A 27452-nucleotide genomic window follows, 5' to 3' on the forward strand; every position below is an offset into this window, starting at 1 on the left:
GGCCAGTGGGAGAAGGAAAAGCATTAGGTACTTAAGGACAACTTCTAAGGTTATTTTTTATTTCTCCTGAAAACCATCTCCATCCTTCATCTGTCAACTTAGTCCTGGCCTGGTGACAAGAAAAACTTTCCTCCCTGGTCTCCATGGGTGCCTCTTTTGTACACAGAGGGAACAACAAACATTTCCCATTAGGTCTGGGTCTCCAGGGACCAATCCGGGGACGATATGGCCAGGACTGGAACTTCACAACATTGAGAACACATGGGATTGTCACCGAGCCTGTTGGCTTGTGATCTTTTCCTCCATCCTCCCTGAGACAGCTGCTCCTGTCCTGGGGGGGCTTCGCTCCACCTCCAGTTCAGGGCGTCTGGTGCAGTCAGTGGCTCTTCAGAGCCTGGTTTCCAGTCTGTTCTGGCCTGGGCAAGCACCAGCCCTGGCCCAAGCTGGATCTGCCCAGGGTCCTCAGGAGCTCGCCATGTCCCAGTGCTGGCTCATGAGTGAGGACTCACATGGGTTGACCACAACCTCCTTGCCATCTTCAGAGCTGTCCCCGAACACATCGGTGTCCAAGCAGAGGTGGGATGCTACGTGCTCGATGCGGGAGCCCGTCTTGGTCCATTGCTAGAGAGGAGGAGAAAGGATGAGCTGGGTTTCTCTGGCTAAGGTCCCAGGTCCTATCAATAACATCAGAGTTCCAGGTTTAATCAGAAAGGTTGCTACCACGTGTCTAAGGGTCAGCCAGAGACTTGATTTCATGGTCTCATGGAGGAATGAAACTGTAACTAATTGCTCTGCCAGGTATTGTTGTTGGTTTTCTTCTTTTCTTTTCTTTTTCTTTTTTTTTTTTAAAATAGATTAAAAAAAGTTAAAGGCAAAATCAATATGTTTGCTAGGAAAACTCATTAGGAGGCAATAACTTTCCAAGCAATAGGCCAGAAAATGTGAAGTGAGTTAGTCATAGGAGCAATCAAAGCAGCCATCCACACCGGGTACCTGCGTGGCTGTGAAGAAGTGTGAGCCAATATGTGTGGGCTTGGCGTGGGCAGTTGGGGTCACAGGTGTTCATAAGCCAACAGACCAGGGGGGGTCAAAGCAGCATTGCTGTTGGCACCTCGAAGAGGATCCCAAGCAACATCCTTCCTCCCTCTCCGCCCTTCCTTCTCCAACAGTTCCTCTGTCTTCCTGCCCCTGAGATTTAGTCCTATCCAGATCTTCACATTATGGAAGGCAGCCATGCCCTGGGACCTGCTGAGCCCTTACCTGTCTGGCATCTCCATTCTTGCAAAGCACAAGAACCACCGGGGCACCAGGGAACAAGGTAACAACCGAGAGGCACAGCTCCTCCTGGATGATCTGCTGGGTGTACGTGTAGGCCCACACCTACGGGGGAGACCGGGAATGTGCACTCAGGATGGAGAAGTCACCGCTCACGGGAGACCACTGTGCCCACCTAAGAGAATCAGTACAGCTGGGTGAGAAGTGCGGGGGGCCCAGCAGGCGCTGACCATCAACGAGGTCACCTTGGAAAATACTACGCAAGGGAGGTCATGCCTCCACCAAAAGTCGCTGTCCCCATATCCCATGAAGCAGCCTGGGCCTGGCATGCAGGCAGCTTCTAGAGTCACTGAACTATTCTGGGCTTTGGGCAGGAGACTGAACCACCGCACTCCAACCGAGCTGTGTGGTGTCCAGAGTCTGTTTGGACATAATGTCTCCAGACATTGAGTCTGTTCCCCACTCTTGACATTCCACACAGCACCCCCTCACTGTCTTTAGAATGTGCTCTCTTCTTTGAAGACAGCCCAAACCTGGGAGCCGAGGTTATGAGACATCAAACTATTCGAAGAGAATGAATACACTCCAACACGGTAGGGTAGAGTGGGTAGTTTGGCTGCTGAACTCCTGCAGGGAAAGAAGCTTGGGCACTGGGCTGACAAGCAGAGACAATGGTGTAAGGAACGGGCCCTCTGTGATGTCAGCCCGGGGAATGGTTCTCATGCAAACTCCCTCCAAAGTGCCGGAGACCACAGAGAAACTGCTGCTCAGGAAGCCTGACATGCTCTCCAGGCCTCATGCAAGGGAGAGCAAGTACACCATGAAGAGGCTTTCCCAGATCCTGGTACCCTGGCCTTCACCATGGGGCAAAGATGTTGACTCCAGACCACCCCCTACCCAACCCCCACCCTGGGGAAGCTGCAGAGGACCCTGTCAAGGTTGTATACTTACCAACTAGTTGGCCCTAAGCCTCTGGACCAGGCCACTCATAGACTACCTTTCTGAGGCCTGAGAATGAAAAAAGGGTCCCTTCACAGGCCAGCATCCTGCTGATAACCAAGTGTGCCCTAAGAACATGGCATTCATCTGCCTTTCTTTCTGCACCTCCCCCACCTGCTCCTAGACCCAGATCCTCCCCCCGGGCCTGCTGGACACTCTCAGGACCGTCTGGGACCTGCCTTGCTCCTCCTCTCCTCCCACAGGCTCAGGCCCTTCTGCTGTCCTGTCTGCACAGCTCATCTTCACCTGGCTTGGCCCTACCTGCTGGACGGTGACCACTGCCTTTCCTGATCTAGAACTGTCCCAGCCCATTCACCTCTCAATGGGGCCACCAGCCACTACCTTAGAGAAGGCTCCTGCCTGAGGATTCTTTTGTCCCATTTCATACTATTGGTGCTGGGAGACCTACCTAGATCAGGAAGTATTCCTTGAGGGGTACATAGCTAGAGATGAGCCGGGATCATCCCCGAGTTGATGTTTCTTGCAGCCTGGTGATGGATACGTGGGGAGAACCCATCTTTATTCCATCGACTTCTATATCTACATATGTTTGAAATTTTATATAATAAAAAGTCACAAAATATATTCCTTGGGACATATCAAGAAGCTCTGTGGCCTTGAGAACATCATCATTGCACACAATCCATTTGCCTTCCTCCAGGATAAGCTGAAAGGGGAAGGAAGTCTGCACAGAGTAGTGCGATGACCTTGAAGTGGCTGATGATGGCTAACATTTATCGAGCACTTTTTATGTGCCAGACACAGTTCTAAGAGCTTTACATGGATTGACTAGTTTAATCTCCATAAGGATCCTATTAAGTAGATATTATCATTATCTCCAATTTACAGATGATGAAACCAAGGCTCAGAGAGGTTGTTTCAGGTCACATACTGGCAGTGGCCCCCACACCAGCTCTCTCCAACTGCTCTGCCATTGCTGAGGTTGACTGAGTCCTGGCTGACTCTGCAGCTCCTTTAGACAAGTTTAGTCATGGGAGAAGATGCCTGTCTCTGAGTCCTCTTTGAGGTTACAAGTATTAAAGCCATAGATCAATTTCACCTCGACAGGACAAAATTAGAGAGAAAGAGATCCTTTCTCTATCTACAAAGAGACTCTTCTCTGTGGCCAATTCCCAGTGACAGTCTAGTAAACAGGCAGTAGTCATACCCTCACGTCAGGGTCTGGGGTGGGCAGGCCAGAGAGTCTACCCCTCTCTGCCATTTATGGGAACTGAGGGTGAACAGAGGCCTCGGCTCTGTGGATTCCACACCAGGCCACAGGGGACACGTGAGCACGGGCTTCCAGCCTGTGCTCTCCCTTCGATTCCCACCTGTAGCCTCCATATCCAAGCATGGCTACTCCGATACGCAGCTCCCGTTGGGATCTAAGAGTGTGGATTAGTGACAAAGTCTACCTCAGAGGACAAACTAAAGCATGAGATCCACACAGGTCCTGAAATCAGGTTGAGGCCACCGGGCAGGGGATTCTGCGATCCTGGATATCTGGAGTGTGGCCTATTACAAGGGGAACCCTGCATAGGAGCCCAGAATATTCCTTGGCCTATGGGAAGGAGAGCAGAGGGCCTAAGGCCCAGATCTACAGGCAGGGCTGCCAGGGAACTATTTGTCCAGGCCCAGAACCACCACCCTCAAATTTAGATTTCTGCCATTCTCTGGAAATGAGGCTGAACAGTCACGGATGAGGACAGAGGATGAGGTTTGCTCCTCTGGTCCATTACCTGCCCATGTAGCCTGTAGGGAAGCACGAATTAGCATTTAAAAAAATAAATCCTGTCATTATCTCCTGACCACCACAATATAATGACACTGTGTTTTTTTGTGATAAAAGCATTAACAGATTAAACACAAAAACATAAAATGATACCAGTTTCTGAAATCTCATTTTGGCATTTCTTTGTGAATGTCCCAGGGGCCTGGGAATGCTGGGGATGGGTTCTCCTGACATCTGAGGCTCTCAGTTCACAAATGCCTTTGGGAAGGAATAGCCAGATGGCACACGCCTGGGGTAGGGTCTGAGGAAGTCACCTCAAGATCCCCAAGAGAGTGTGCGAGGGGGAGCAGACGTGGGAGATTCCACAAGTGGGCTTTCCATTACTTGGTCCATTCCTGGGATTTCATTCGGCCTCATGATCTCCCGGGAGAGAGCTGACCTCCGGCCACATGTTCAGGAGGAGGGGAGACAGGAGCAGGTGAGTAGGGAGGCAGGGAGGCGTTCTGAGGCCCACCCTGCACCCATCAGAGTTCCCAAAAGGGCCAGGGATGAATGAATTTGTTAAACAAACCCTGATGGAGAAATGGACTTCAGGGAGGCAAAAAAAGTCACCCAGGCTGGTCTGGCCTCCACTGACAAGTGCTGGGCCCTCTGAGGCTGATGGCTCCATCTGGAGACTGGCAAAAACACTGCCCATGGTTGATGTCCCTCCCCACTCACAGCTGAGTCCAGGGAAGGGTACCTAGAGGCTGTCCCAGAGGCTGGTGTGGGGACCGGCCAGCCAGGGGCCAAAAAGGAGGGCCTACTGCTGTCCCTCCACCCCCTGTACCAGTCCTGAGGAGGGCAACTGACCACCTGTGCTCAGGGCATGTCTCTGAGACACCCAGGGCCGGTGGGGTCAGGGAGTGGCCTGGTGCTGGGGGCAGGCAGTGCCTTCTCTCTCCAGCAAGCACCCTTCTAGTCTCAACTGAAAGCTGGGACAGGAAGCCAAGGGGCCACAGCGCTCAGACTGGGGCTCACTGTCTTGCCCTGGATGGAGAAGCAGAGAGGAAAGATTTTTCTTAAAAGATTAAGAGAGACAGGGGTGAGGATGAGACCAGGAAGAGGGTCTGGTCTTGGAATGGTCCAGGGCTCCCTCCTCTAACAGGCAGGGGAATCAGCAGTGGAGAGAGTCTGTCTCCCATCCTCACCCAGGGGACATCTGGCAGTGTTTGGAGACATTCTTTAATTATTATGATTGGATACTACTGGCATCTGGTGGGCGGGACCAGGGATGCTGCTAAACATCCTCTGATGCACAGAAGAGTCCTCACAACAAGGAGCGTCCTGATGCCATGGTGCTGAGTCTGAGAACCCCCAGCCTAGTCTTCAGGCTTGCACTCTGCAGGCGGTGGGCCTGCACCCCTGCTGTGGCAGCATTCATGTTCAACCTGGGTAGAATAAGCCTTGCTTTCCCCATCTGTCGAGTGGGGATGAAAACAGGACACAGCCTTGCAAGAGAGTGCTGGAGGACTAAATGAGGTGATTCCTGGTGAGCCCTTGGCCCAGAGCCTGGCTCTGGCTTAGAGTAAGTGCTTCATAAGTTGGATTTTCATGCCACAAGGGGAGAGTGTTGGATGAAGTAAGAGAAATATGAACCCATGCAGCAAAGTTAGGTGGCAGTGTTTTTACTAAGGAAAGAGCCCACGTCATGTACTGATGATGGTGAGTTCCATGTTCAAAAATGCTTCTGAGCAGTCGAGGTGGTGCACACCTATAATCCCAGAAGTTTGGGAGGCTGAGACAGGAGGATCACAAGTTCAAAGCCAGCCTCAGCAATGATGAGGCACTAAGCAACTCAGTGAGACCCTGTCTCTAAATAAAATACAAAATAAGGGCTGGGGATGTGGCTCAGTGGTTGAGTGCCCCTGAGTTCGATCCCCAGTACAAAAGAAAAAAAGAAAGAAAATGCTTCTGAGCTGGGACCACTAAACAACTAAGAAGAAAAAATAAGCACAAGACTGCGTTGCTGGTTTTGCTGTGATTAGAGAGCCAGCGTAACTCCTGTCTGAAAAGGATTCTCTCAGGGCCAGGCCCACTTCTAGGTGTTTCACATTCATGGTGTATTCAATCCTCATAAGACGGGAAGAAGCTACCATTTTAGGGAAGTTGGCACTGAGGATCAAAGAGGCCAGGTGCTGGTGGGATCAGGGAGTGGCCTGGGTAATACCAGGAGTGGACCCTAGAGCTGAATCTGCACACGAGCCCTCCTCAGTGAGATGGGACCTGAACCGACAGTACCCAGGGCCACCAGTGGGCTTCCAGCCTCGTTAGTCATACCAGGCAATTCGTTAGTCCACGAAACATATCTCACACACAATGAATGGGCCTGGGTTCAACACAACTTTTAATTCAGGCAAACTCCTAGGTGCTGGATCTCTGAAGGATCAGCCACGGTGATTGGCACTGATTGTGACAACAGTCCCAATGCACCAACTGTCCGGGCGGGGTCCCTTCATCAGGTGTACAAACATGGGCCTCAGCCCCACCCTGGTGGAGGGCCCTGCCCAGAGGCAGCAGGGTGACCCGGCAGGTCTCACACATTCTCCTCCTTCAATTGGGACCTTCACTGGACTCACATTTGGGATCTTTTCTTTACTTCCAGCCCACCTTGTTCTCTTCTCCACATTGCAAGAGTATAGATGCACGCGGGATTAAAACCTCTGCACATTTTTGTTGCGTCATGGAATTGGGTTTTGGGTGACTGCCGGTCTGGAATCCTGGCTCCCTTGCTCCATGACATTGTGAGCTTGGGTGAGCTACTCTGCTCTCTACCTGAGTGACTTCAAATGCAAAATGAAGATACTCCCAGTCACTATGGCAGAAGGTCACTTTATGGAACGAATGGGTTAACACACGTGTTCCCAGGACGGTGCTTTCCATTTAGGAAACGGCTCTGCTAACAGTGACTGGGAGAAGGAACAGTGATGGCCCTTCGCATCTGCCTTTGGAAACTGCTCAGGTGAGGTGCTGGTGTGGGGCTTATGAGGGGCTCTTCCAAAAGTTGTGCTGAGAAAGCACCAGAAGGAAGGTGGCCCAGGCAGGGAGGTGACAGGCTGGCAGCTTGTCACACTGGAGGGCGCAGGCTCAGGTGGGCATGGCTCTGGGGAGAGCTTTTGTCTTCGCCCACCCCAGGGCTTCCAGCTGCCTACCTATGTGCTCCACAGGCCAGGAGCCTATTGGCTGGGGGGACAGGGGAAGGAGCACATTGAAATTTCTAGTTTACGTTTTCCTCATTCTTTAAATTCTTTTAAATTCTACCTTTCACAGATGTTTTTGTAGAGAATTCGGTAAAGCCAAGAGGAAACCTGTTAACCTGGAGACTTGTGGGGCTTCACAGGTTTTCAAAGGCTTGATGTATCTCTCTCGCATCTCCCACAGGACCTCGGTTCACTGGCACCTTTGATACACATGTGGGTTCAGCATTTTGCTCCCAAAGTTGACAAACCAGCAAGAAGGCAGGTGAGGCAGAGTGAGGCGTGGAGGTGGGGGAGAGCAGGTATGTGAGCCAACCCACTGCTGGAGGACAAAACAGCCCATGCTCAGGGCTCAGCCCACCTGGAGAGTGAGTGACAGCTGGATGTGGAACTCGGAGCTCCTGGTCCCCACTCTCCTCAGTCCTGGGTTTCAGAATCCCCCGCCCAGTGCCTCCCTCCTGATTTCAGGACCAGTGTGGATCTCATGTCTATGCATCCTCCCAGTGGACTGTGTCCCCAGCACATACCTCTAGGCCAAGGACAACCTTTAGGGAGGTGTGACTATGTTTCTATACGGAGGCTGGGAGCTCGCAGTGCGAGGCAGACCCAGGGTTAGGAAGAAAGTGTGGGTCCCCGGGGGCCTGGGGTGGAATCTCAGGAGCAAAGGCCTCCATTCACCCTCTTGCCCCAGGACCTTGCCCCAGTCTGGGAAAGGTCCACTCTCTGGCCTGCCCACCCAGACCCTGACATAGGATATGTCTGTTGCCTATTTAGAAGTGCAGTCAATGGAAATTGACCACAGAGAAGACTCTTTATGGATAACAAAAGAATCTCTTGCTATCTCCAACTCTCTCCTGTCAAGGTGGAACCGATCTATGCCTTTAATATACACAACCTCAAAGAGGAAATCTTAGGGATAGATCCCTTCTCCCATGAGCTCTGAAATCAGCCATGATTCCTTGGCCAGCAACAGCAATGGCAGAGCTGTTGGAGAGAATGGCATGGGGGCCACTGCCAGTATATGACCTTAAACAACCTCTCTGGACCTTGGTTCTACCATCTGTAAAATGGGGATAACTGTATATGTACTTAATAGGGTTCTCATGTCACTTCTGAGTCAGATGAGGTGGGTGCAGATAGAGATGGATGAATGAGTTAAGCACAGGCTTTGAGGGGCAGATGCAATGTCCTATGGACTGCCAAAGGCTGAGGAGGTAGGTGGACAGATGCAAGCAGTGGGGGAAAAGCAAGGTTAAGAGGCAAGAACAGTGTTGATGCCTAATATTAGCAGAAACGGTTGAAAAGCAGAAAGTCAGGATTGGTGGTTTATGAGGGAGGAGGAGGGGAATATGGATGGACGAGAAAGGAAACAACAATCAGTCCTACAGAGTGTATATTATAATACACACACACACACACACACACACACGCTTGGGGAGATGATTTTAGCTGAAATGGTAATGTGAATTTCTGTGGATTCAAAATGGGTTTAACACTGTCAGAGAATCTTGGACAAGTGCCCAGTCCTGCTGCGGGGCCCTGGAGAACAGAGGCTGTGTCTAATCCAGCATGATCCGCCCACCTGGCCCCCCCAGCAGGCAGTGTGAGCCCAGGGCGCTGCACTCCAGTCTGCCCAGGTGGACTGAGCCTCTTTGTATCCCCCAGGGATCCACTAGCATCCTGAATTCACAAGGCTGCTGCACAAACACTGTGGTACTCCTAAGGCAGAGTGGAGCCACAGTCCAACACTGTCTTCTAGAGAATTCTGCTCACCTGTTGACCCTTGCCATGATGACTCTGGGGTGCCTGGTCAGAGAACTGGAAGGTCGGCTGGCATGAGCTGGTTCTCCTGCAGCCCAATAAAGGCCTGGCTACCCCTGTCTAGGGCCAGGGCATTGCAGAACCCCTCTCAGAGGACTGCAGATCCTCTATGCTGCCAAAGACAGCAAGTTCCAGAAAAGCAATCTCCTGTCCCAGGAGTTGGGATTCCCAGGAGCACCACCCACAAACAGACTCAATGAAAGGATGTGTGTCACCTACTCAACATTCTACAAAATGCCACATGAAAAAAAAAAAAAAAAACATGTCACTCTCAACCAGGCAACTACACCTAAGACAAAATCAACACCTTGGTTTCCTTTCCCTTCTTCCTGTCTGACTCAGAAAGACACCTCCCCTGTCCTGCTGGAGCAGACATGGTTCCTGGAGAAATTTTGGTAAGCCAGAGCTAGGTCTTGAGAAGCAAGTACCAGGCCCAAGATTCTGGATTTTGTGGTGGACAACAGGGGAACACTGAAGGCTATGCTGAGGTTGGGAACAATGGTTTAGTGACCACAGCTAAGGTGGGGATGAGGGCCAGGGACTGGAGCAGGGAAGGAGAAGCCACTGGTGGCTGTTGCCAAAACCTAACTATGGCTACTGGCAGGGACCGTTCTGTCTTCTTGAGGGCGTTTGGTAATGTCTGCAGGCATTTTTGATGGCTGTGACTTGTGTGTGGCAGGTGCTACCAGCATTTATGGGTAGAGCCCAGGGCTGCTGCTAGGCAGCCTATAATGTACAGGACAGTCCCCCACAACAAAGAATTGTCTTGCCCAAAATGTCCATAGAGCTGAGTTTGAGCAACACAGATCTAACAAGAAGCAGCAAGTGCAAGGGAGCTCTCTGAGGGAAAACGTGCAGGGGCTGGCAGACGTGGGGACTGCAGGAGGAAGGGGAGCCACAGGCACTGGGCAGGGTTGGAATCATGGTGCCTGGAAGAATGTGGTCAGGTGGAGAGAACTAGCATGGATGGGAAGGCAGCCAGGGTGCTACCAGCTACTCACACCATCTGTTGACTTGAATCACAACTGAGTTTGACCCAGTTGCCCACGTGGGAGTTGAACCATGAACCTTCCATCCCCAAGCCCTCTCCTGTGACCGCATGGTGTCCCACTCCTGAGGATAAAGGTCAAGCTTAGCAGGGAAGAAGGCACAATTGGGCTCCTGCTTCTCGCTGGCCTCCACATCTGCTCAGACCCTGTCTCCCTGCAGCCCTTCAAAGGTGGCACCTCTGCTCTGGACCCCAGGTCTCAGTACCTGCTTTATTTTAAGCCACTCTTTCTCCCTTCCTGACCAGGTCTGTTACCCAAGACACAGCTCATTTTCAAATCCTCTGGGACAACTTCCCAGTCCTCACACATAACTCAGATGCCACCTGTCTCTGCTCCTGCAGCACCCGACACAAGCTCTCCAGGTCAGGAATTATATCATGGTATCTGCTCTCTTGCTTATTCCTACATTCAACCCCTTGATGCCTGGGACTAGGTGTTCATCTCTATATCTTCAAGTTAGCAGGGAAGTATTTGCTGAATGACTGAGTGAAGGAATGGAGACACAGAATTTGTGAACCAATAGACAGAGGAGATTGTCAGAGTAGAAAAAAAAAAAAAAACTCCATGAAGAAGTTTATAGAGAAAATACAGTGGCCTGAGAACCTTGGTAAACATCCACGGGGGGTGGGGCCTGAAGGTGGGGGGAGGAGCCAGCTAAGAAATCAGACAGGAGAGACGGAAATGCAGGCAAACAGGGACCCTGCAGAGCAGGGAGGGCCGTCAGGTGATGGATGAGCTTGGCCAAGGGCGACAGAGGTCGAGACAGGTTGTGAATTCGTTGGCAACCCTCAAAAGAGCTGGCCTGCAGTCCTGCGGACTGGGGAGAGCAGGAGAGGGAGAAATGGAACCCTTGGTCTACAGAGGGGAGGATGGGATGAATGAGGACACTGCCCAGAGACGAGGCAGAGGATGTGATTGTCACCAAATCTGATGGAACTGCCCAGAAGTCAGATTATCTGGAGACTCACTGAGTGGGCACTTGGTCTCAGAGGCAGTGCCCATGTCACATGACCTCCGCCCTGCCTAACCCAGCCCACGTTCACTGCAGCAGGAACAACATCAACAGCAGACGGGGTTAGCTCCTGCTAACTTACGGGCCATTTCCTTTTGGTAAAATGTTGCCTGTTACGCTGTCCTAACAGGAATTCTGTGTCTCTGGAACCTGGCAGCGTGGTGGTGGGGCTCTTCCTTCTCACACTCCCCTACTGATCTCTGAGTAGAACTGGGGCCCCGATGATACCCAGGAGAGCAGGTGACTAAGGCTAATCTGGCCACTTCCCTCCTCGGTGGCACATGGTGCCCAGCCAGCTGACTTTACCTGGGACTTTACATCCTCGCCTTTGATCTTGGCACAGGGGCTCAGCCTGAGGGTGAGGACCTCTGGGTTCTGCTTGTGAGACTCAAGGCACTTCTGCCTCTGCCGGATTTTACCCTTCTGGATGGAGGAATCCTCGGGGACTCTGGAGGAAAGTCACAAAGAGAGGTGAGAACCCACTGCCTGGGGGATCAAGAATACTAGCCGCTGGAGAGGTTGTGGGGTATTTTGAGAATGGCAGGGCCACCTTCCCCTGGGTTGTCACAAAGATTGACATCTACTCAGAAAAGGATGTCACTAGGAGTAAGGCAGCAAATGAGCATTTGGAAGCCACAATGGGAAGGATCCCTGGGATGGAGCCTGCATCAGTAAGTCCATGCTTTTAGGATATAACCAAAGGCACAAACACCAACAGTTGAGAAATACTGTTACTAGCTACCCTCAATCCGTCATGCTGCTGATTTGACCTAATTCCCCTTCTCGTTTCAGGGATAAAGGGAGCCAACTAGCCCTGGTTCTTAGTCTTCCCTAGGCTTAAAATCCCTCATCCAGTTGGCCCCAGTCTGTCTCCTCCAGATGAAGCCAGCTGAGGGCCTCTCCTCCTTGCCAGCCCAGGCTCTAGGGGGTAGGGGTACCTGAGTTCCGGGTAAACATTCTCCAGGTACCACTTGAAGCTCTGACAGTGCAGGTTCCTCCTCAGGCTCACTCTGCTCTCAATGCTGGGGTGATGGGGACAAAGACAAAACAAAGCCATCAGAGACAGAACTGGCCACAGTGGCCCAGGCTTGGGAGCCTAAGTCACAAGCAGTGCACATGTGCTGCACCCACATGTCTCCGGAAGGTGCTGGGGAAATGAACTACACAGAGACTTCTATAGTTCAGGCCAGGGCTAGGGACACTAAGGCATATCTTATGACCATGTAGCAGTGGTGTTGAGGACTTGAGCTCCCACTTGAAAATGGAATTTGGGGCTGTTTTGACTTTTTCTTAAAAATAAAGGTGCTGGAACATTCAGTGTGTTGGTTTTCACACACCATGGGACTCTGGGCCTGCTCCTCACAGCTTCTCTTTGGATTCTGCAATTGAAATACTACTCCACAATGCCCCAGCCTCCGAGAATCCTCTTCCTGGACTGGTGCTGGGGTCTGGGTATGTGAAAGCTCATTAGATACTCACTGGGCACCTACTGTGTCTGGTATTGCACCCAGTGTGGGATAGGATGGTGGCACTGGGTAGGTCTATGGGGGCTATGGGCAATGCAGAGGTGTTTGTTGGGTGCATGGAGGCCAAGGTGGTAATGGTGACACTGGTATGTGGAAGGAACCATGGACATCATCTAGACAAACTAGAAATTGGATGGGGTGGGATTTCAGCAGGTGTGAAGAGGGATGTGAGTGGGAAGAGAGCAAGGAGATGGGCTTCATCTTAAGGGCACCAGGTTGAAACCAAAGGGCTCTATGCAGGGTATGACAGGACAATGTTTGTACTTGGAGAACATCTCACCATTGGTTCTGGAATGGGCCTGGTAAGGCAGAGCTAGGGGGACAGGGAGGACAGGAGGGAAGTGACTGTGGAACCCTAGGTGCCAATCACACTTTATCATGGAGGCCCAGGAGGGTCAATCTTCCACTGCTCTCCATCTGCATTGCTGGTAATCACCTAATTTCCATTTGTACCTTGTCCTTCCTGGGCTGCCAGCAGAACTGGCCCTGCCTCCCACGCAGCATGGCTGCCTTCCACACCCCTCCTCTCTTGGCCTCACTCACAGGGCTACACCAGAACTTCCCACAGAGCGCAAACCATGCCTCCCCACCAGCTCTCAGCTCTTCAGGACAGGACAGAACAAGCTCAATGTGTGACTGAGGCATTGCTAGGACCCAGGGATCTTTGCTATGGGGACAGAGAACCAAAGGGAAGAGTCAAGGGTGATGCCCAGATTTCTGATTTGGCCAATAAGGTCCCAAGAAGAAGATTCCTGGGGATGGAGAATATGGGATGTGAGGCAGGTTTAGGAGTGAACTTCATGAGTTTAGGTCTTGTTGAGTGGGAGGTGTCTGGGAGGCATCCTGGGAGTGGCCCAGTTGAAACTTGGATGTAAGTGACTGGAGCTCAGGGGAGAGGTCTTGGTTAGAAACAGAGATCTGAGTATGGGCAGTGAAGTGCCAGGGAGAAGGTGTCCCAAGAAGAGGGCTTATGACAGGCCCTATAGGAAGGCCAACATACAACGGTTGGGGAGAAGAAACTAAGGCTGGATATAGGACCAAAAAGGTGGTCAAAAAAGCCAAGACTGCAGAGCTGTGGGAGCCATGGAGTGATTGTAGATGCACTTGGGAATGCTACATCAGATCTGCCAAGGTCAGGGTGAGCAGAGGCCCCTGGAAGCAAGCCCTGCCATCTGCACACTGCAATCATGGGGTGGAGACAGGGTTGTCTTCCACGAATTCCACAGCTCAGGCCATGCCCCAGACACAGTAAATCAGCCCACTTGGGGAGGAGCCCAGGAGCTGGGGGGATTTGAAACTCCCCACTGTGAACACAATTTGGAAACTTGCCTGCTAGAACCTTGTTCCTCAAATTGGATCCTCAGACCAGCCGCACGGCATCACTGGGGAGCTTATTAGAAACCCAGACCTGGAGAATCACATTCTCCATTTTAACATGATCCCCGGGAGCTCTATGTGCACATTAAAGTTTGAGAGGCCCTGCACCAGGAGGCAGGAGGAGATCAATCCAGGCAGTGGAAACCTGATAAGTGTCAATTTATGAATGAGCACGAATTTGAATGGTACATCTGGAGTGCAGGAGGAGGGCTGGCCTAGCACCCCCCCCCCCCCAGGAAACACACCTGTCCCTTGAGTCGAAAGAGACCAAGAAGGATGGTGTAGATGTGCTGAAGCTAATGGGTTGTTTGTTTTGGGGAATCGATGTTGTCTATTACATCTTACAGGTGTCATTTGCTGCAAGGGAAAGGAGGGGGTGGACTAGGGGAGGGGAGTGGAGGTTTAGTGAAGACGGAAGGGGTTGCTGGCTGGGAAAGTTAGCAGGACCAGTGGACATCTTGTGGCCTCCCTGAGACAGATGCCTATGGAGTGTGGTCAGTAGCACTAAGTAAATCCCAGTACTGTCCAGCAGTTCGTGCACAGGGAAGGAAGAGGTACAGAGACAAGTTCCTCCAGAGTTGAGAAAACTGTGTGGGGCTGGGGAAAGGTATGGCTAGATGAACCATAGGGCATAAGATCTGTGGACAAGGCCTTTAGAGATTTGTCTTTAAGCAAGAGTGGAATCCAAGCTGGAGAGGAAAGTGGGTAAAGAGAGGAGGGGTGGTGGGCGTGACCAGTAGACTGGAAGCCATGATGAGATTGAGAGCCAAAGCCTCAGCAAGGTAGAAGTGAGGATAACCAGAGGGACAGTGTGGACTGTGATTTCATTTGGTGTGAGTCATTTGGTTTGGTTCGGATTTGGTCCTCCTGTGCAGTGACAGGCTCCACCTTGGGCCATTAAAACAGTAGAAGGAGGAACTCCGACCTGAAGGAACTGGTCCAACATCCTATCTCTCTGTAAAGAGCTGGAAATATCAGCACATTGTGCAAGGCCCAGCTCAGCTCCCCCATGAGTGGGCAGTCCTGTGGCGGCACTTACTTCCCAAAGGGCCTCTCCAGGGCGAAAGGCCGGGCAGCATAGAAGTACTGTTTGTACTCATCCATCCACACTTCAGCTATCCGTTTGGTGTTCCTGGGGAGACAAGGAGTGTTAGGAATGGCTGTCTGGGAGAAGCTGTAATGTTACCCAGTTGAAATACACACCCATGGGCAAAGCTGGCAGCATCCCGCAGGTGGGGACCACCATGACTGAGCCTTAGCATATGGCTCTCAGGACACTGAGCCCAGCCAAGCCTCCCCCCATCTCCAAAGGCACCTTTACCCCAAGGCACAAGATTTTAGCAGGAACAACAAACCTTTCGCCAAAAGGTCCAGATCAGAAAAATCACACCAGAAACTGAACTCAGAAAAAATAAAGAGCAAAGGGCCAGGAGAGCCATGGGGCATCCATTTGCTGCTAGTAACTCCAAGCACAAAGGCGGATCCTGTATTGAGCATCTCTCCCCATCCAGCCTTGGTTCTTGGGCTCTTGTTCCAGGGTTCTCCCCTTTACCACAGGGGACATGCTGAGGTCCCAGGTCTCCAGGGGACATCAGCACAAAGGCCAAGCAATGAGTACATGCAGGGACAAGGGATCAGGTCATGTTCAGACCCCAAAGGTCACAGAAAAGGAACACAGGGAGAAGGGAAGTAAGACACTGAAGATGTTATCATTTAGGACTTAGGGATACAGGGATCCCATAAAGAGCCCCAGAGTAGACAGAAAGGGATCAGAAACAATGAGATGGCAGGTGGCAGCACCTGTGAGGCATGAACTTGGGAGAAGGGGCATGCTCGTTCAGACTCCAGTTCTATTTTGGAGCAGAGGCATTTGATAAAGGAGTGTTGTAAGCCCTTCTGAGCTGTGACCTGAAATGACATTATGCCTATACAAGCCAGTTCTCGGGGCACTGGAGGCAGGTAACAGTGCTCTGCTGGTCCTTCCCACTGGCCTAATTATCTGGAAGCTGCTCTGCAGACACTGGGCCACATTTCCCTAACACTGGATGGCTCAGTGGCATGGCTGCTGCTGCTCTCTGGCCAGGGCACAGTAAGAAACAGAATGAATGTCTGGAGTCTTGCCTCCTCTTTCCCAGGATGGCTGACTCCAGGTGGCCACAGGACTTTGCCAGGCCTGATGTCCTGGCTTCCCCTTGCAGTTTGAAAACCTGCAGGCGAAGGCAGACCCCCCTTGCTTTCCCTGATGCTCCCTGGCCTGCTGATTTCTTTCTCACACCCTACCCTTGCCCACCTTGTTGCTACAAAAGGTCTGCTGATTTTTCCACTGCTCAGATCCATGCCTTCTCTGAGGCGGCTGGCAGGATGCGCACGTGCTCAGGGTATGCAAAACCAAGGAAGGAGGAACGGAGGACAACAGTACCCCAAGTGAAGGGGATACCAAAGGGGCCCATAGCACCCCTGACCCTAATGGACCAATGACAGGAAAATAGAGGGGACGGGTAGGTGATCAAGGGAAGAGAGAGAAGCTAGGATAGGAGGAAAAGATGAAGAAAGGACTATACATGAATTATCTTCTAAGAAGAGAAGATCAAAAGAGGAGAAATGATGGAAGGAAAGCAGGCGTAGGAAGGAGGGAGCAGGGACAGGTGCTCATGTGAGGCCTGATACCTATGATGTGGACATGCTACCTCGAGGCAGGAGGTAAGAATACCTGAGCTAAGGGCCAGGTTCTCAGGAAGTGCCCTAGCCTGGACCCTTCTGGTGCCCCGTGAGGCCCTGGTGCAGGCACACAGCCTGTATCCTCCTATGTGGCCCCATTCCCTACAGCTTCCCAAGGACCCTCCCTAGTGGGTCCTGCAGGATGGTGCTGACCAGTGACTTGACGCCCCTCGGGCCCTATGGGGACCCTGTCAAGCCTCAGCCCTAGCACTGGAAGTTCAGGCAGAGTTCAAGGGACAGATGTGCAGCTGGTGTCTATTCAGGGCACACAGGCCACCTAACAGGGCACCAGGGACAGCTGCCAATCCTTAGCCACAGCGACATCACTGCTGCTCACATGTGCTGAGCCCAGAACATGCACCTACTTGATGTATGTGTTGGCATTTCCATCAGGAAAAACGTAAGGGTGCTTCTTCCGGAAGACGTGCCCCACTCGGCTGCAGGGGATAATCTCCAGGCTGCCGCTGCACATCCACACACGAAAGGAGATTTCTGTAAGACAGCCATGCCCCTCTGGTTACCTCCTAATAGGGTTCCTCTGGCTTTGAGGCACTAGACACCAGGGAGCCCTGGCACCAGGCCTTGGTGCTGTGGGTGGCTAAGAGTATTGTGCAGCCAGACAGGGTGCTCTATTGGCTGGAAGCACATCCATAAATAGAGATGGCAGTTTTAACACTTTGGAGGGCAGTGTGAGGTAATATAGGACCAGGAGCCAGCATGTGGTCACACATTGGGTGACCCATGAGGTGAGACAGAATGCTCTACAGGAAGGATTCTACCTGGAACAGGGATGCCTTGGGGTAGGGAGAGTTGCTTTGGAAAATTCAGGTATCAGTTGGAAGATGGTTTCGACTCACTCCCCATTGTGACCACAGATGGTTCAAATCCAGATTGAGGAGAAAGGGATTTCTATTTGAGAATACAAGAGAATTTTCCAAGTCAGGGACCAGATGTCTATCAAGAGTAGACTCAGGACAGGCTAGAAAACTACATGATGAGATGCAACAGAGAGGAATGAGTCCCCAGAAGGCCCTTGGACAAGGTGTCCATAAAAATGCCTTCCACAGTGAGTCTGCAATTCTACCACCCGAAGGGTGATCCAGGAGGAGGAAAGCTAAGCAAACCCAGAGCTGAGAGCAATTGGAGAAAATGCTAGAAGCTGCAAAGCTGTTGTTGGGAGTGCTTCCCAGTGTGCGGATTTTGCACACCCCCCCATTTCTTCCTGGTTGGCTGCTGCTGTGGGGATCCAAGTGGTGGGTGGGGTGGTTAGTCTACTACCCTGGGACTGCTCAGGAGCGGGATCCAAGTAGGGCTTCTGTATCAGCAGAAGCAATGTCATACCAGGGTGGGGCAGGGGAACATTTTATTACTGCCACTGTTTAGGACTGCCGGTACATGGTGCTATTAAAAAGCAGAATGACTTAGTTGCATTATTACTCTGCAATTCTCTACAATGCACTCCTTTACTGACTATACCCATTGGGTAAGTCGCTGGTAGAAAGGTCTGTGGGAGCTTCTCCTGGTCTAAGCTTTTACAGTCAAGCTTAAGTGTGAAGGACACAGGCTGACTCGGGAAAATGCCATGCTTGGGGGTGTCTATCCCGGTAAGGAACCATAGGCTGGGGGTCCCAGTGCAGGGAATAAGATTACAGATACTCAAGGAACTTCCTGCCAGATGCTTGCCCTGTGCCTTCCAGCAGCCTGGGCCACACCTCCAGGCCTCGCCAGGTTTCCTCACCACTGGGCCTCTCTCATCTGCAGACCCTTCTACCACTAGCTTACAGAGTCCCTGCATTCTAGTCCCTGCATTTGAGGCACCTGGCCTCAAATTCTTCACCCTGATCCTCTCTTGCTCTCTTCCACATGTCCCTGGCCACCCTTCCATGTTCCCTCCTGCCTCCTCTCATGTCTGTGCATAGGCTACTGAGTTGCTGACAAGTGTTCTTTCACACCAAGTGACCCATCACCTCTGCACCTGCCCCTCTGCCTGCCATCCATGCTCTCTCCTGAACAGGCTGCAGCTCATTCCCAGGAACGCGAGGAAGAGAGAAATAGGAAGAACTTGGTTCGGGGTTCTGCAGACCCAAATCTGCAGCAACCGACTAGCTGTGTCCCTGGGAAACCTGCTTCGGCTTGCGGAGGCCTGCTTTTTCTCACATGTCAAACAAAGATCATAAAAATACTCTGCAGGACCGCCGTCACCATCAAATGAAATAGAACTGTGAGAATGACTGTGGGAACTCTACGTGTGATTGGAAGCTCAGCAGCAGGTATTATGAGACCCCCTCCTCAAGCCCATCTCTAAAACTCGGCCACTGTGCTGCATCTCCCACCGTGCCTGCCCCTTACTTCTTTGACCATTTACAGCTTCCTCCTCCTTCCCATCTTCTGCCAAGCTGCAGGAGACACGTGGACTTGTAGACCTGAAATCTGAAAATCTGACTCTCCATAAAGGTCCTCAGTACAGAACGAGGTGGCAAATGCCTCAAATGGCTGCGACACCTTCTGAGTCATGTGTCCTGCATGCAGCCTGGTGTTTCTGTGAGTCACCAAGCAAGCAGTGGCTCAGTCAACTGCCTGACACCCACCTCTCCAGCTTACAGCGGATACACTGAGGGACTTCAGGGATGGGGCGGGGAATCGTGTCAGTACATGTGTGAATTAGAGTCTCAGTATGTCTGCCTTCAGATGTGTGTGTGCTCCAATCAACTCCTGTCCCAGGACTCCAAACAGGGTCTGCTTCACTTCCCAAAAAGGAAACCACTTAAACCCCCCCAAGTGAGAGATGGCAGCCTCGCTTACTAGATATAACTCACACACTGGTGCCAGCTTTTTTCCAAAGATATGCATGTGCCTTAGCTTCTCTCTTCCTTTCCCCGTATTCAAATGAGACATATGTCTCCACTCATTTGTAAAGCAAATCCCTCCAACTGGTGGTGGGAGGGTACAACCCCATCCCCCACCCCACAAGCTGCTTAGCCCCCTTGAGCTCTCTCTGCTCAGCATTGTGTTGCTCTCTGAATCCACTGACTCCCTCCCCTCTGCCACCATCTTGTACGGGCTCCCACCTGGCACAGTGCCACCACAGGGCATGGTCCTTCTTCTCCTTCCTCTGCTCTCCTGACCTCCTCCTTAATTATGAGGGTCTGTCTTTGAATGTTGTCCTGAAATTCCTTACTCCTCTGATCCCAGTGCTCGCTGGATGCTGAGGACTCTCCTCTGTCCCACCAGTCCTAGGTCTATTCCAAGCAGCAGTGCCCCCTCCCAAGGGCTGATACTTCAGGGAGGTGTGACAGTCCCCTGGCCTCCACCCTCAACTGCTGCTGCCCTGTACCCTCTATTCTCCAGGCCTATTCTCCCTCTTCCTCAATTCCTTGTGTCTGCTGGGTGAGTGTAAAAATTCGGAGTGTGTATGTTCTACTAACATTAGCCAGGGAGGAAAATGGCCCCTTCCTGTTCCTCTGGGCCAGGCATGGTTAGGTTCTTTCTCAAGGGGCCATTTACTGGTCCTCCTAGCAACCTCGCTCAGTGGTTACTGATATCCTTATTACTTAACAAGGCAGCACCTCTAGGACAACTAACACCAGTAGCTGGAAGCTGAAGTACACCCCACCTTGCAAAGTAGTCCACGTTCTTGCCTTGACACCACCTTGTCTTCACACTTGACATCTGCCACTGGCTAATGCAGGTACTGACTTCAAGGCCCCCACAGCCTTTAACCAGAGAGATCACTTGTACCTGATCAACTTCCTCATCCAATTCCACAAAATGCCTGTCTTAGTTCTGCTTTAGGACGGCAGCCTGCGAATGGTTAGGTTTCTGGAATCCAGATCCTTGTAACTAAAATTTTAAGAGACACATAGCCTGACATGGATTGCTGTGCTCCCACCCGGGTCGAGAGGCAATCTGGGGGATGCAGCTTGGAGTTTCCAGATTAGTGCGATGGTTTATAGGCACTACAATGTGGATTATTTAAAACCCAGGATATGTAGTTGCCCTGCCCTTATCTGTACCACTGATTTCATGATAAGGATATACATTCTCCTGGGCCCGCGAGCCAGGCCCCCAGGTTGGCAGAGTTCTGCTGAAGCCTTTGGGAGTCTTGCTAGTCCTCTGCAGGGGCTATGAGAAAAGTGCCAACAGAATTTCATGGACTGAGGTCGAGGCAGTGGGCCCTCCCAGGTACAGTTAGAGCCTTGTTCCCCAGGCCTGCATTCTTGCAATGACATCATTTCTTAAATGATGGAGGAGAGTAGAGCTAAAGACTTTGCATAGGGACTCTAAGGGGGCTTCTTGTGGAGTTGGGGCCTGCATCATCTCCCCAGTGATGAGTATCATGCAGACCCAGATCCGCTCTGCATTCCAAGCAGAGAGATGTGTAATTATTACGTCCTCACCAGGGCACTGTTATGGTCCTACTTCTTTTGAGATGCAAATTAATATTTGAAAGTAAGTTGCCCTCCTGCCCTCCATTCTCATCTCTCTCCTTCTATCCCCTCATCAATCCATCAGCTGTTTTTTTTTTTTTTTTTTTTTTACCAGCTCTCCTAGAGCCCTCTCTGTTCACCAGAACCAACATCCACCTGTGGAGCCCCTGAGTGACGGGCAGGGATTAGGGAGAGAATGAGCAGCTTTTTCTCCCCAGGAAAACGAATCGCAGCTATTCACATGCCCCTGATCACTGGGCTGGTCAAAGTTCTAACTTAGCTTGGTTTCTAACAAAGGCAAAGGGCACCATTCCTCATGGGAAACACTTCATGCAATGGGCCGTGTTTTAAATGGAGCCTTTTTTTTTTGTGTGTGTGTGTGTGTGTGTGTGTGTGTGTGTATACACCATTCTATTTCTGGCCAATTTTAAGACTACTGAGGACCAAGGGAGTAAGAGAGGACAGTGGTGGGCAGAAAGAGATAGACTTGCCTGACGAGTGTCATTCCTATATCCCCACATACATTTGTGCCACGGTAATCTTTAAGTTTTAAAGGCTTACTGGGCCTGGAAGCAAGTTCTGTGCTGTGGTTGGAATGTCTCCCCCGAAATTCATGTACTAGAAACTGAATCACCAAAGCAACACAGAGGAGGGGTGGGACCTTTCCAGAGGTGAGAAGATTTCAAGGGTTCTGCTCTCCTAAATGGTTTAATGGTGTTATCTTGAGAGTGAGTTATCACCGCAGTGGGTTCATGAGAAATGGGTGAGTTCTTACCCCAAACCCCTGCATTACCTTATGTGTGCCCTCTTGCCCTTCTGCTTTCCACCAAAGGATTATGCAGCAAGAAGACCCTGACTTGATCGGTTCCCAGTCCCCAGAACTATAAGAAATAAATTTCTGTTCTTTATAATTCCCTAGTCTGTGGCATTCTATTATAGTGGCACAAAATGGGCTAAGACACTCTTATTCTTTCATGAATGCATTGACTTGACTAATCTTATTGGCCCACAAAAGACAGCCTTGAATCTGTGAGCAAAACTGCACTTCACCCACATCTGGGGCAATCAAATCTGTAGCCAGGTCCCTGCTTCTTGACAGATATGAACCATGGGTCATTGCATGGTCACCAGTGGCCAAATGACTACAAATGCCAAGATGGCACCCTTTATCTTTCCATACTCCCTACAGAAAACCAACAACCAGTGTCCTCTCCGATGCGACTTGATTAGACATTGGGCAGTTCAAGAGCAGTGTGAAGGATGGCCTTGTGGGATTGTGCCTGGGCACATGGCTTTCATAGAATAGTCTAGAAAAGGAACAAACAAAGTGAGATGCTGCAGCTTGCTCTCCATCTGGGGTGGGGGGGGAATGAGATTTAATCAGATTTGGGTGCTCTTCCCAGATGAGGATCTTTCCTTAACCTTGAGCCATGGAGCATAGAAAGGGTGAGACCAAAGGAGAAAGTAGGAGGCACAAAGTATCCCAGCAGGGCAGAGGTCAGCCTCCTTTAACAGATGTCCATGCAGACTGGAGGGAAAGTGCCAACCCTGCTGGAGCAGAGGCACTGGCATTACCTACTCATCTTCACAACCGCCCTGTGATATGGGGACTCTGGTAGTTTTCTAGAACTGCCAATAATGCATTACCACGAAGTTGGTGGGTGGGTTTAGATGGATCCTCTGCTCAGGGTCTCATGCAGGATTGTGCTTCCTTCTGAGGCTCTGAAGGAGAAGCCACATTCAAGCTCTTTCAGGTTGTTTGTGGAACTTAGTTCTTGGCACTGGAGTACAGGGGTTCCCCTTTCCTTGCAGATGGCTGGCCTGGGGTCTCTCTGGGCTACTTCCGTGTTGCCCCCTACTTCTTTAAACTGGCAGAGGTGGTCAAATGCCTCTTGAGCTCCAAATCTCTGACTTCTGTCTCTTCTGTTCTGCTTCCAGCCTAAGACTGTTCTCTGCTTTTAAGGGCTCCTATGATGAGACAGGACCCACCAGCCTAAGTCCCTATCTTCAGGCCACTTATTAGTGACTTTAATCCAATGTGCAGACCTTTTTGCCATGAAAGGTAACATCCTGCCAGGTTCCAGGGATTAGGGTGTGTATGTCTTTGGGGGCCTGTTCTCCCTCTCAGAGGATCAATTGTCTCCTTTTTAAAGACTTGGAAATGAGGGAACTTAGTGAGGACTATGGGAGGGATTCAAACGTAGTCCTGTCTGATTCCACAGCCCCCTTCTTCCTACAATACTCACGCACACACCAAGCCCAGAATAGCCTGGTATTCCAGACTATATTCTGGGGCTGGTGGGTGGTGGCAAGTCCTTTCTGGGCCCCACCTCTTCTCTCTCTTTCCAGCTCTGTCTTATGTGCCTGCTGTGCTTTGGAAATCCCTCATTCTAAATTCAGAAATCCCATATTCTCCCTTCCTGTGTGTGCCAAAGCCTCCTTTTTCGGAAATGTGTACCCCCACCACCTACACACACACACACACACACACACACACATGCGTGTACATACACTCACACTCATGCTCACACTCACACACTCTTCTTATTGGGCAATAGATTCCCTTTATCTCTAAAAACCAAAAGCTAAAAGTAAGATGCAGCTCAAAGTAAGTAGATATATTACATGGATCCTGTGTTATGCAAATGAGAGCTTAAGCATCCAATTTTAATGCAAATCAACTTCTGGGGAAAAAAAAAAAGTTTAAAAGCCACATTTCCCTAAAGCCTACTCATATCCTAAACTGTGGATATAATTATCAAAACTCTTCAGCTTATTTTAGAAATACTTGGTGGGAACGGTGGCACCAGGGTCAGAGGGTGTGAGCGTTTGTGGGGGTGGGGTAGGACCTGGCCTAGCCTTCCCAGAGCCCTGCAGCCACTCCACCCTCTACCACTGACTGCTTGGAACCTATGAAAAGTGAAATGGGAGGGGCAAGGGTGGCTTGTGATTGAGCAAGGTCAAGGTTGCCTCGGCCAATAACCTCATGTATTTCTGGGCTGTGAAATACTATGAACCCAGCACATACAAACATATCTAGAAGACACAGAAATTCTGTTTCCTGTTAAGGAAAACTGCTCCTGCCTGCTCTGATTATTTTCATGTTTTAAGGGGACCCTTAAGCATGGCTCCGTTTATGCAGTGAGACCCATTTTAAATGGCACCTCATAGATTCCAGTCAGCCCTCCGTATCGGTGGGGTTCCTCATCCATGAATTCAACCAACTGTGGTTTATTATTTTTACTGAAATGTTCGAAAAAGAATTGCAATCTGTACTGAACATGTCTGAACTCCTTTTCCTTGTCATTATTCCCTAAACCATAAAGAGCAATTTTTTACATAGCACTTACATCGTATTAATTACAAGTAATTGAGAGGTGATTTAAAGCACACAGGGTGCTGTGTGTAGGTTATATGAAAATACCATACCATTTTATACGAGGGACTTGATATCTGCAGGCTTCGTTGCATTGAGTGGTCCTGGAAGGAGTCCTCTATAGTCACCAAGGGGCGACTGTGTCTACACTGCCCTTCCCTCCTTGAATTCCCTTATTCGGTCTGTTGCTTCTTGCACAGACATTGGTCAGTTCCTACTGTTCTGGGTCTCAAGAAAGGGGAGTTGGATACATGTTCTTCCCCTTAAGGAGCTCCTGGCTTGGCAGGAGGTAGGACAGGGTGGCAGGCTCAGATTACAGAACAAACACCTAAGAGGCATCAGTGCAATGACCCTGAAGGGATGCTGAGGGATACAGAGTGAGGGAGGGGATGAGCAAGAGAGAGGGCAGGGAAGGTACCCTGTTCACCCACAGAGGAGGCTGCTCCAGAGCTGCCTTCTGCAGGGTACCAGCATTTGGTGAAGAAGGGAGCTGCAGTCAAGTAGAAGTCTGGGGAATATTCTGAGATGGCAGGAGGCTCTGTCAGTACCTCTGGACCCAAGGCTGGAGGGAGGAGAGGCTGGAGAGGCAGGCAAGGCCCCAGGGGAGGAGTGAGTGTGTGGGCTTCCTCTTTAGGACCAGAGGGAGCCACTGTGGCCCCAGGACTAGGAAGTTGGCATCTCAGAGAGAGCATTTTTGCAGTAACCAGGGAGGACAGATTTGACAGGCATGAGACAGAGGTGGAGCATCATCGGGAGAGGATGGGTGGGGAGAGAAAAAAGAGAATAAGTTGTAAGGGGCTGCAAAGGAAATATATCTTGAGGACTTGGGAACTTGTAGGGTGAGGCGGCCCCTTCTGCCTCATTCAGGGATCCAGGGTCCCATGACTCGGACAGGCAAGCTCCTTTGCCTCTGCACAGCATCTCTTTTTTGTCACTGAAGCATGGCTCATGTACCCTGTCCCAATCCCTGATCATCATATGGACCCACTTTCAAATTCCCACCTTTGCATACTCGGGTGCCTTGTTATCCCCACCTGCAGGTGCTATGGCTGTCCCTTGAAAAAGCACTGCATTTTCTGACACATGAAATGCTTTTTTTTAAAAAAAAATCCAGAAATGGCTTTCAAAGTGCTCTAAGCTGGCTATAGCATAATGGAATGTTCAGGTGCGAGAAAACAGAGAGTCTCCTGCCATGGCTGTCTGCAGAACTTTTTCTGTGCTTTAAAATTTTTGTGATGGATGATAAACTGTCTCTCCCACACCTCCCCGGGACCCCTTCCCAACTTCTTTATTCAAATCAGTCCTTGTTAATGCCAAACGATGCGGAAGTCGGCTAGATGAGATTGCTTCTTGATTTGAGCAGATGTGTGTTAACGCTGCTATAAAGGAAAGGTACTAGTAAGTTGGACCAGAATGTGCCATTGTCGAAAATAACATGCTGTCTACATCCAAAAGCGACTGCTCACCTAGTGTGGTTCAAGAGGGCAGAACAAACCCCAACCGACAAGCTGGGAGGGGGCCGGGCTTCAACGAATTTTCTAGCAATTCTACACACACACACACACACACAAAAAAAAAAAAAAAAAAAAAAATCTCAACACAGAATGTGCTGAACTGTGAAACAGTGAACGCCACATTACAAGCAGCCCTGGAGCCGACAGTAGAGGATGACTGTCCATCAAAAGTATTCCAGGGAGGATGCTTTTGCCTATGGGGAGAAAGGCTGGAACTCATTACTAAATAAGGGATAGGTGGAGCATCAGGACATACCATCAGCTCTGCCCAGTAAGACAGAAAGCCCTGCCCCATGGAGAACACCAAGGGATCTACCTGGCTCCAAGTTCCCAGCAGGGGTGGGGTGTGGGGGGGGAGGGTTGGTGCAGGTTGACCCAGCCCTGATCCCCACATCAATACAGCCATGATCCTATTGCACTATCTGAGGCCTTCAAGGACAGGTCCCACAGGGGAATTCCGTATGGCTGACCAGTGTTGGGGTTTTCTGTTCTGTTTGTTGTGCTTCCAGCCTGGCCCTTGTCTGGCAGGAGACCAACTTTTCTGATAGATTTTTTTCTCCGCTGCCCAGTTTGGGAGAACAGATGCTGTGGGTCAGGCCAGCAGCCATAAATTTCCAGGAAATAACTCTTAGTGACTGAGGAAGAAAGCTGTAAAACACTCCAGGGGCAGGAACAGGAGACAACAGTAGCAGTGGACAATGCCCGGATTACTGCGGAGAGCCAAGATGGGCCCCGAGGATCGCTCTCGGCCTGCACACTGCTCCAAGGGCCCGTGCCGAACTCGCCCCCCTCTACTGGGGTTGGTTTTTTCAGTAGTTGCTAGGGCCTCCTGAGTGGCCAGTGCCACATTTACTAAGTGCTGGAGATGGCCAAGAACAAAACAGAGCAGGTCCCTGCCCTGGAGCAGCTTACATTCCGGGGATCCCCTAAAGTGTCACTGCTGGAAGGAAACACACTCATTATGCCCACCAGGTGCCATGATTTTCACACACTCATCTCACTGGGTTTTCACAACTCCAAGAAATAGGATCCTTATCCCAAAGTCATACTTTTAATACAGGAGGGAAATGAGGGTCACTTGGGGTCATCAGCTAGATGGCATGGGGCTTTCTGACCATGCTACTTCTCCTGTTGCTGCCAACCTCAGCCCTACACCACTGTGACCAGATCTGGGCTATCTGTGTGCAGGGTTTGGGGCCTGTAATGAGCCCCTCTCCTCACCCTTTCCTCTCCCACTAAAAGATAAGGGCAAGATGCCCCCAGGGTTTCCATATCAATTATGATAGACCCTCCTCATTCACACAATGCTGAGTGTTATACTCAAGGGTGCCAAGGAGGTTAATGGAGGTGAAGGTATGTTACTTGCATTCCTATTCCTCATTCTCTTTCT

General features: G+C 50.7%; 1 protein-coding gene across 1 annotated transcript in view; it reads right to left on the bottom strand.

Moving 5' to 3' along the window:
* Nucleotides 1-462: 462 nt before the first annotated feature.
* Nucleotides 463-27452, bottom strand: part of Galnt14 (polypeptide N-acetylgalactosaminyltransferase 14) — a 198825-nt gene continuing 171835 nt past the window's right edge. Inside the window, exons 10-15 of the mRNA XM_026401244.2 lie at nucleotides 17111-17237; nucleotides 15067-15159; nucleotides 12063-12146; nucleotides 11431-11572; nucleotides 1261-1380; nucleotides 463-621 (exon numbers count right to left, since the gene is read on the bottom strand). Of these exons, the coding sequence (XP_026257029.1) occupies nucleotides 463-621; nucleotides 1261-1380; nucleotides 11431-11572; nucleotides 12063-12146; nucleotides 15067-15159; nucleotides 17111-17237 (725 nt within the window). The remainder of the gene's footprint in view (nucleotides 622-1260; nucleotides 1381-11430; nucleotides 11573-12062; nucleotides 12147-15066; nucleotides 15160-17110; nucleotides 17238-27452) is intronic.

The sequence above is a fragment of the Urocitellus parryii genome, chromosome 12, assembly GCF_045843805.1.
Source record: "Urocitellus parryii isolate mUroPar1 chromosome 12, mUroPar1.hap1, whole genome shotgun sequence".
Lineage (NCBI taxonomy): Eukaryota > Metazoa > Chordata > Mammalia > Rodentia > Sciuridae > Urocitellus > Urocitellus parryii.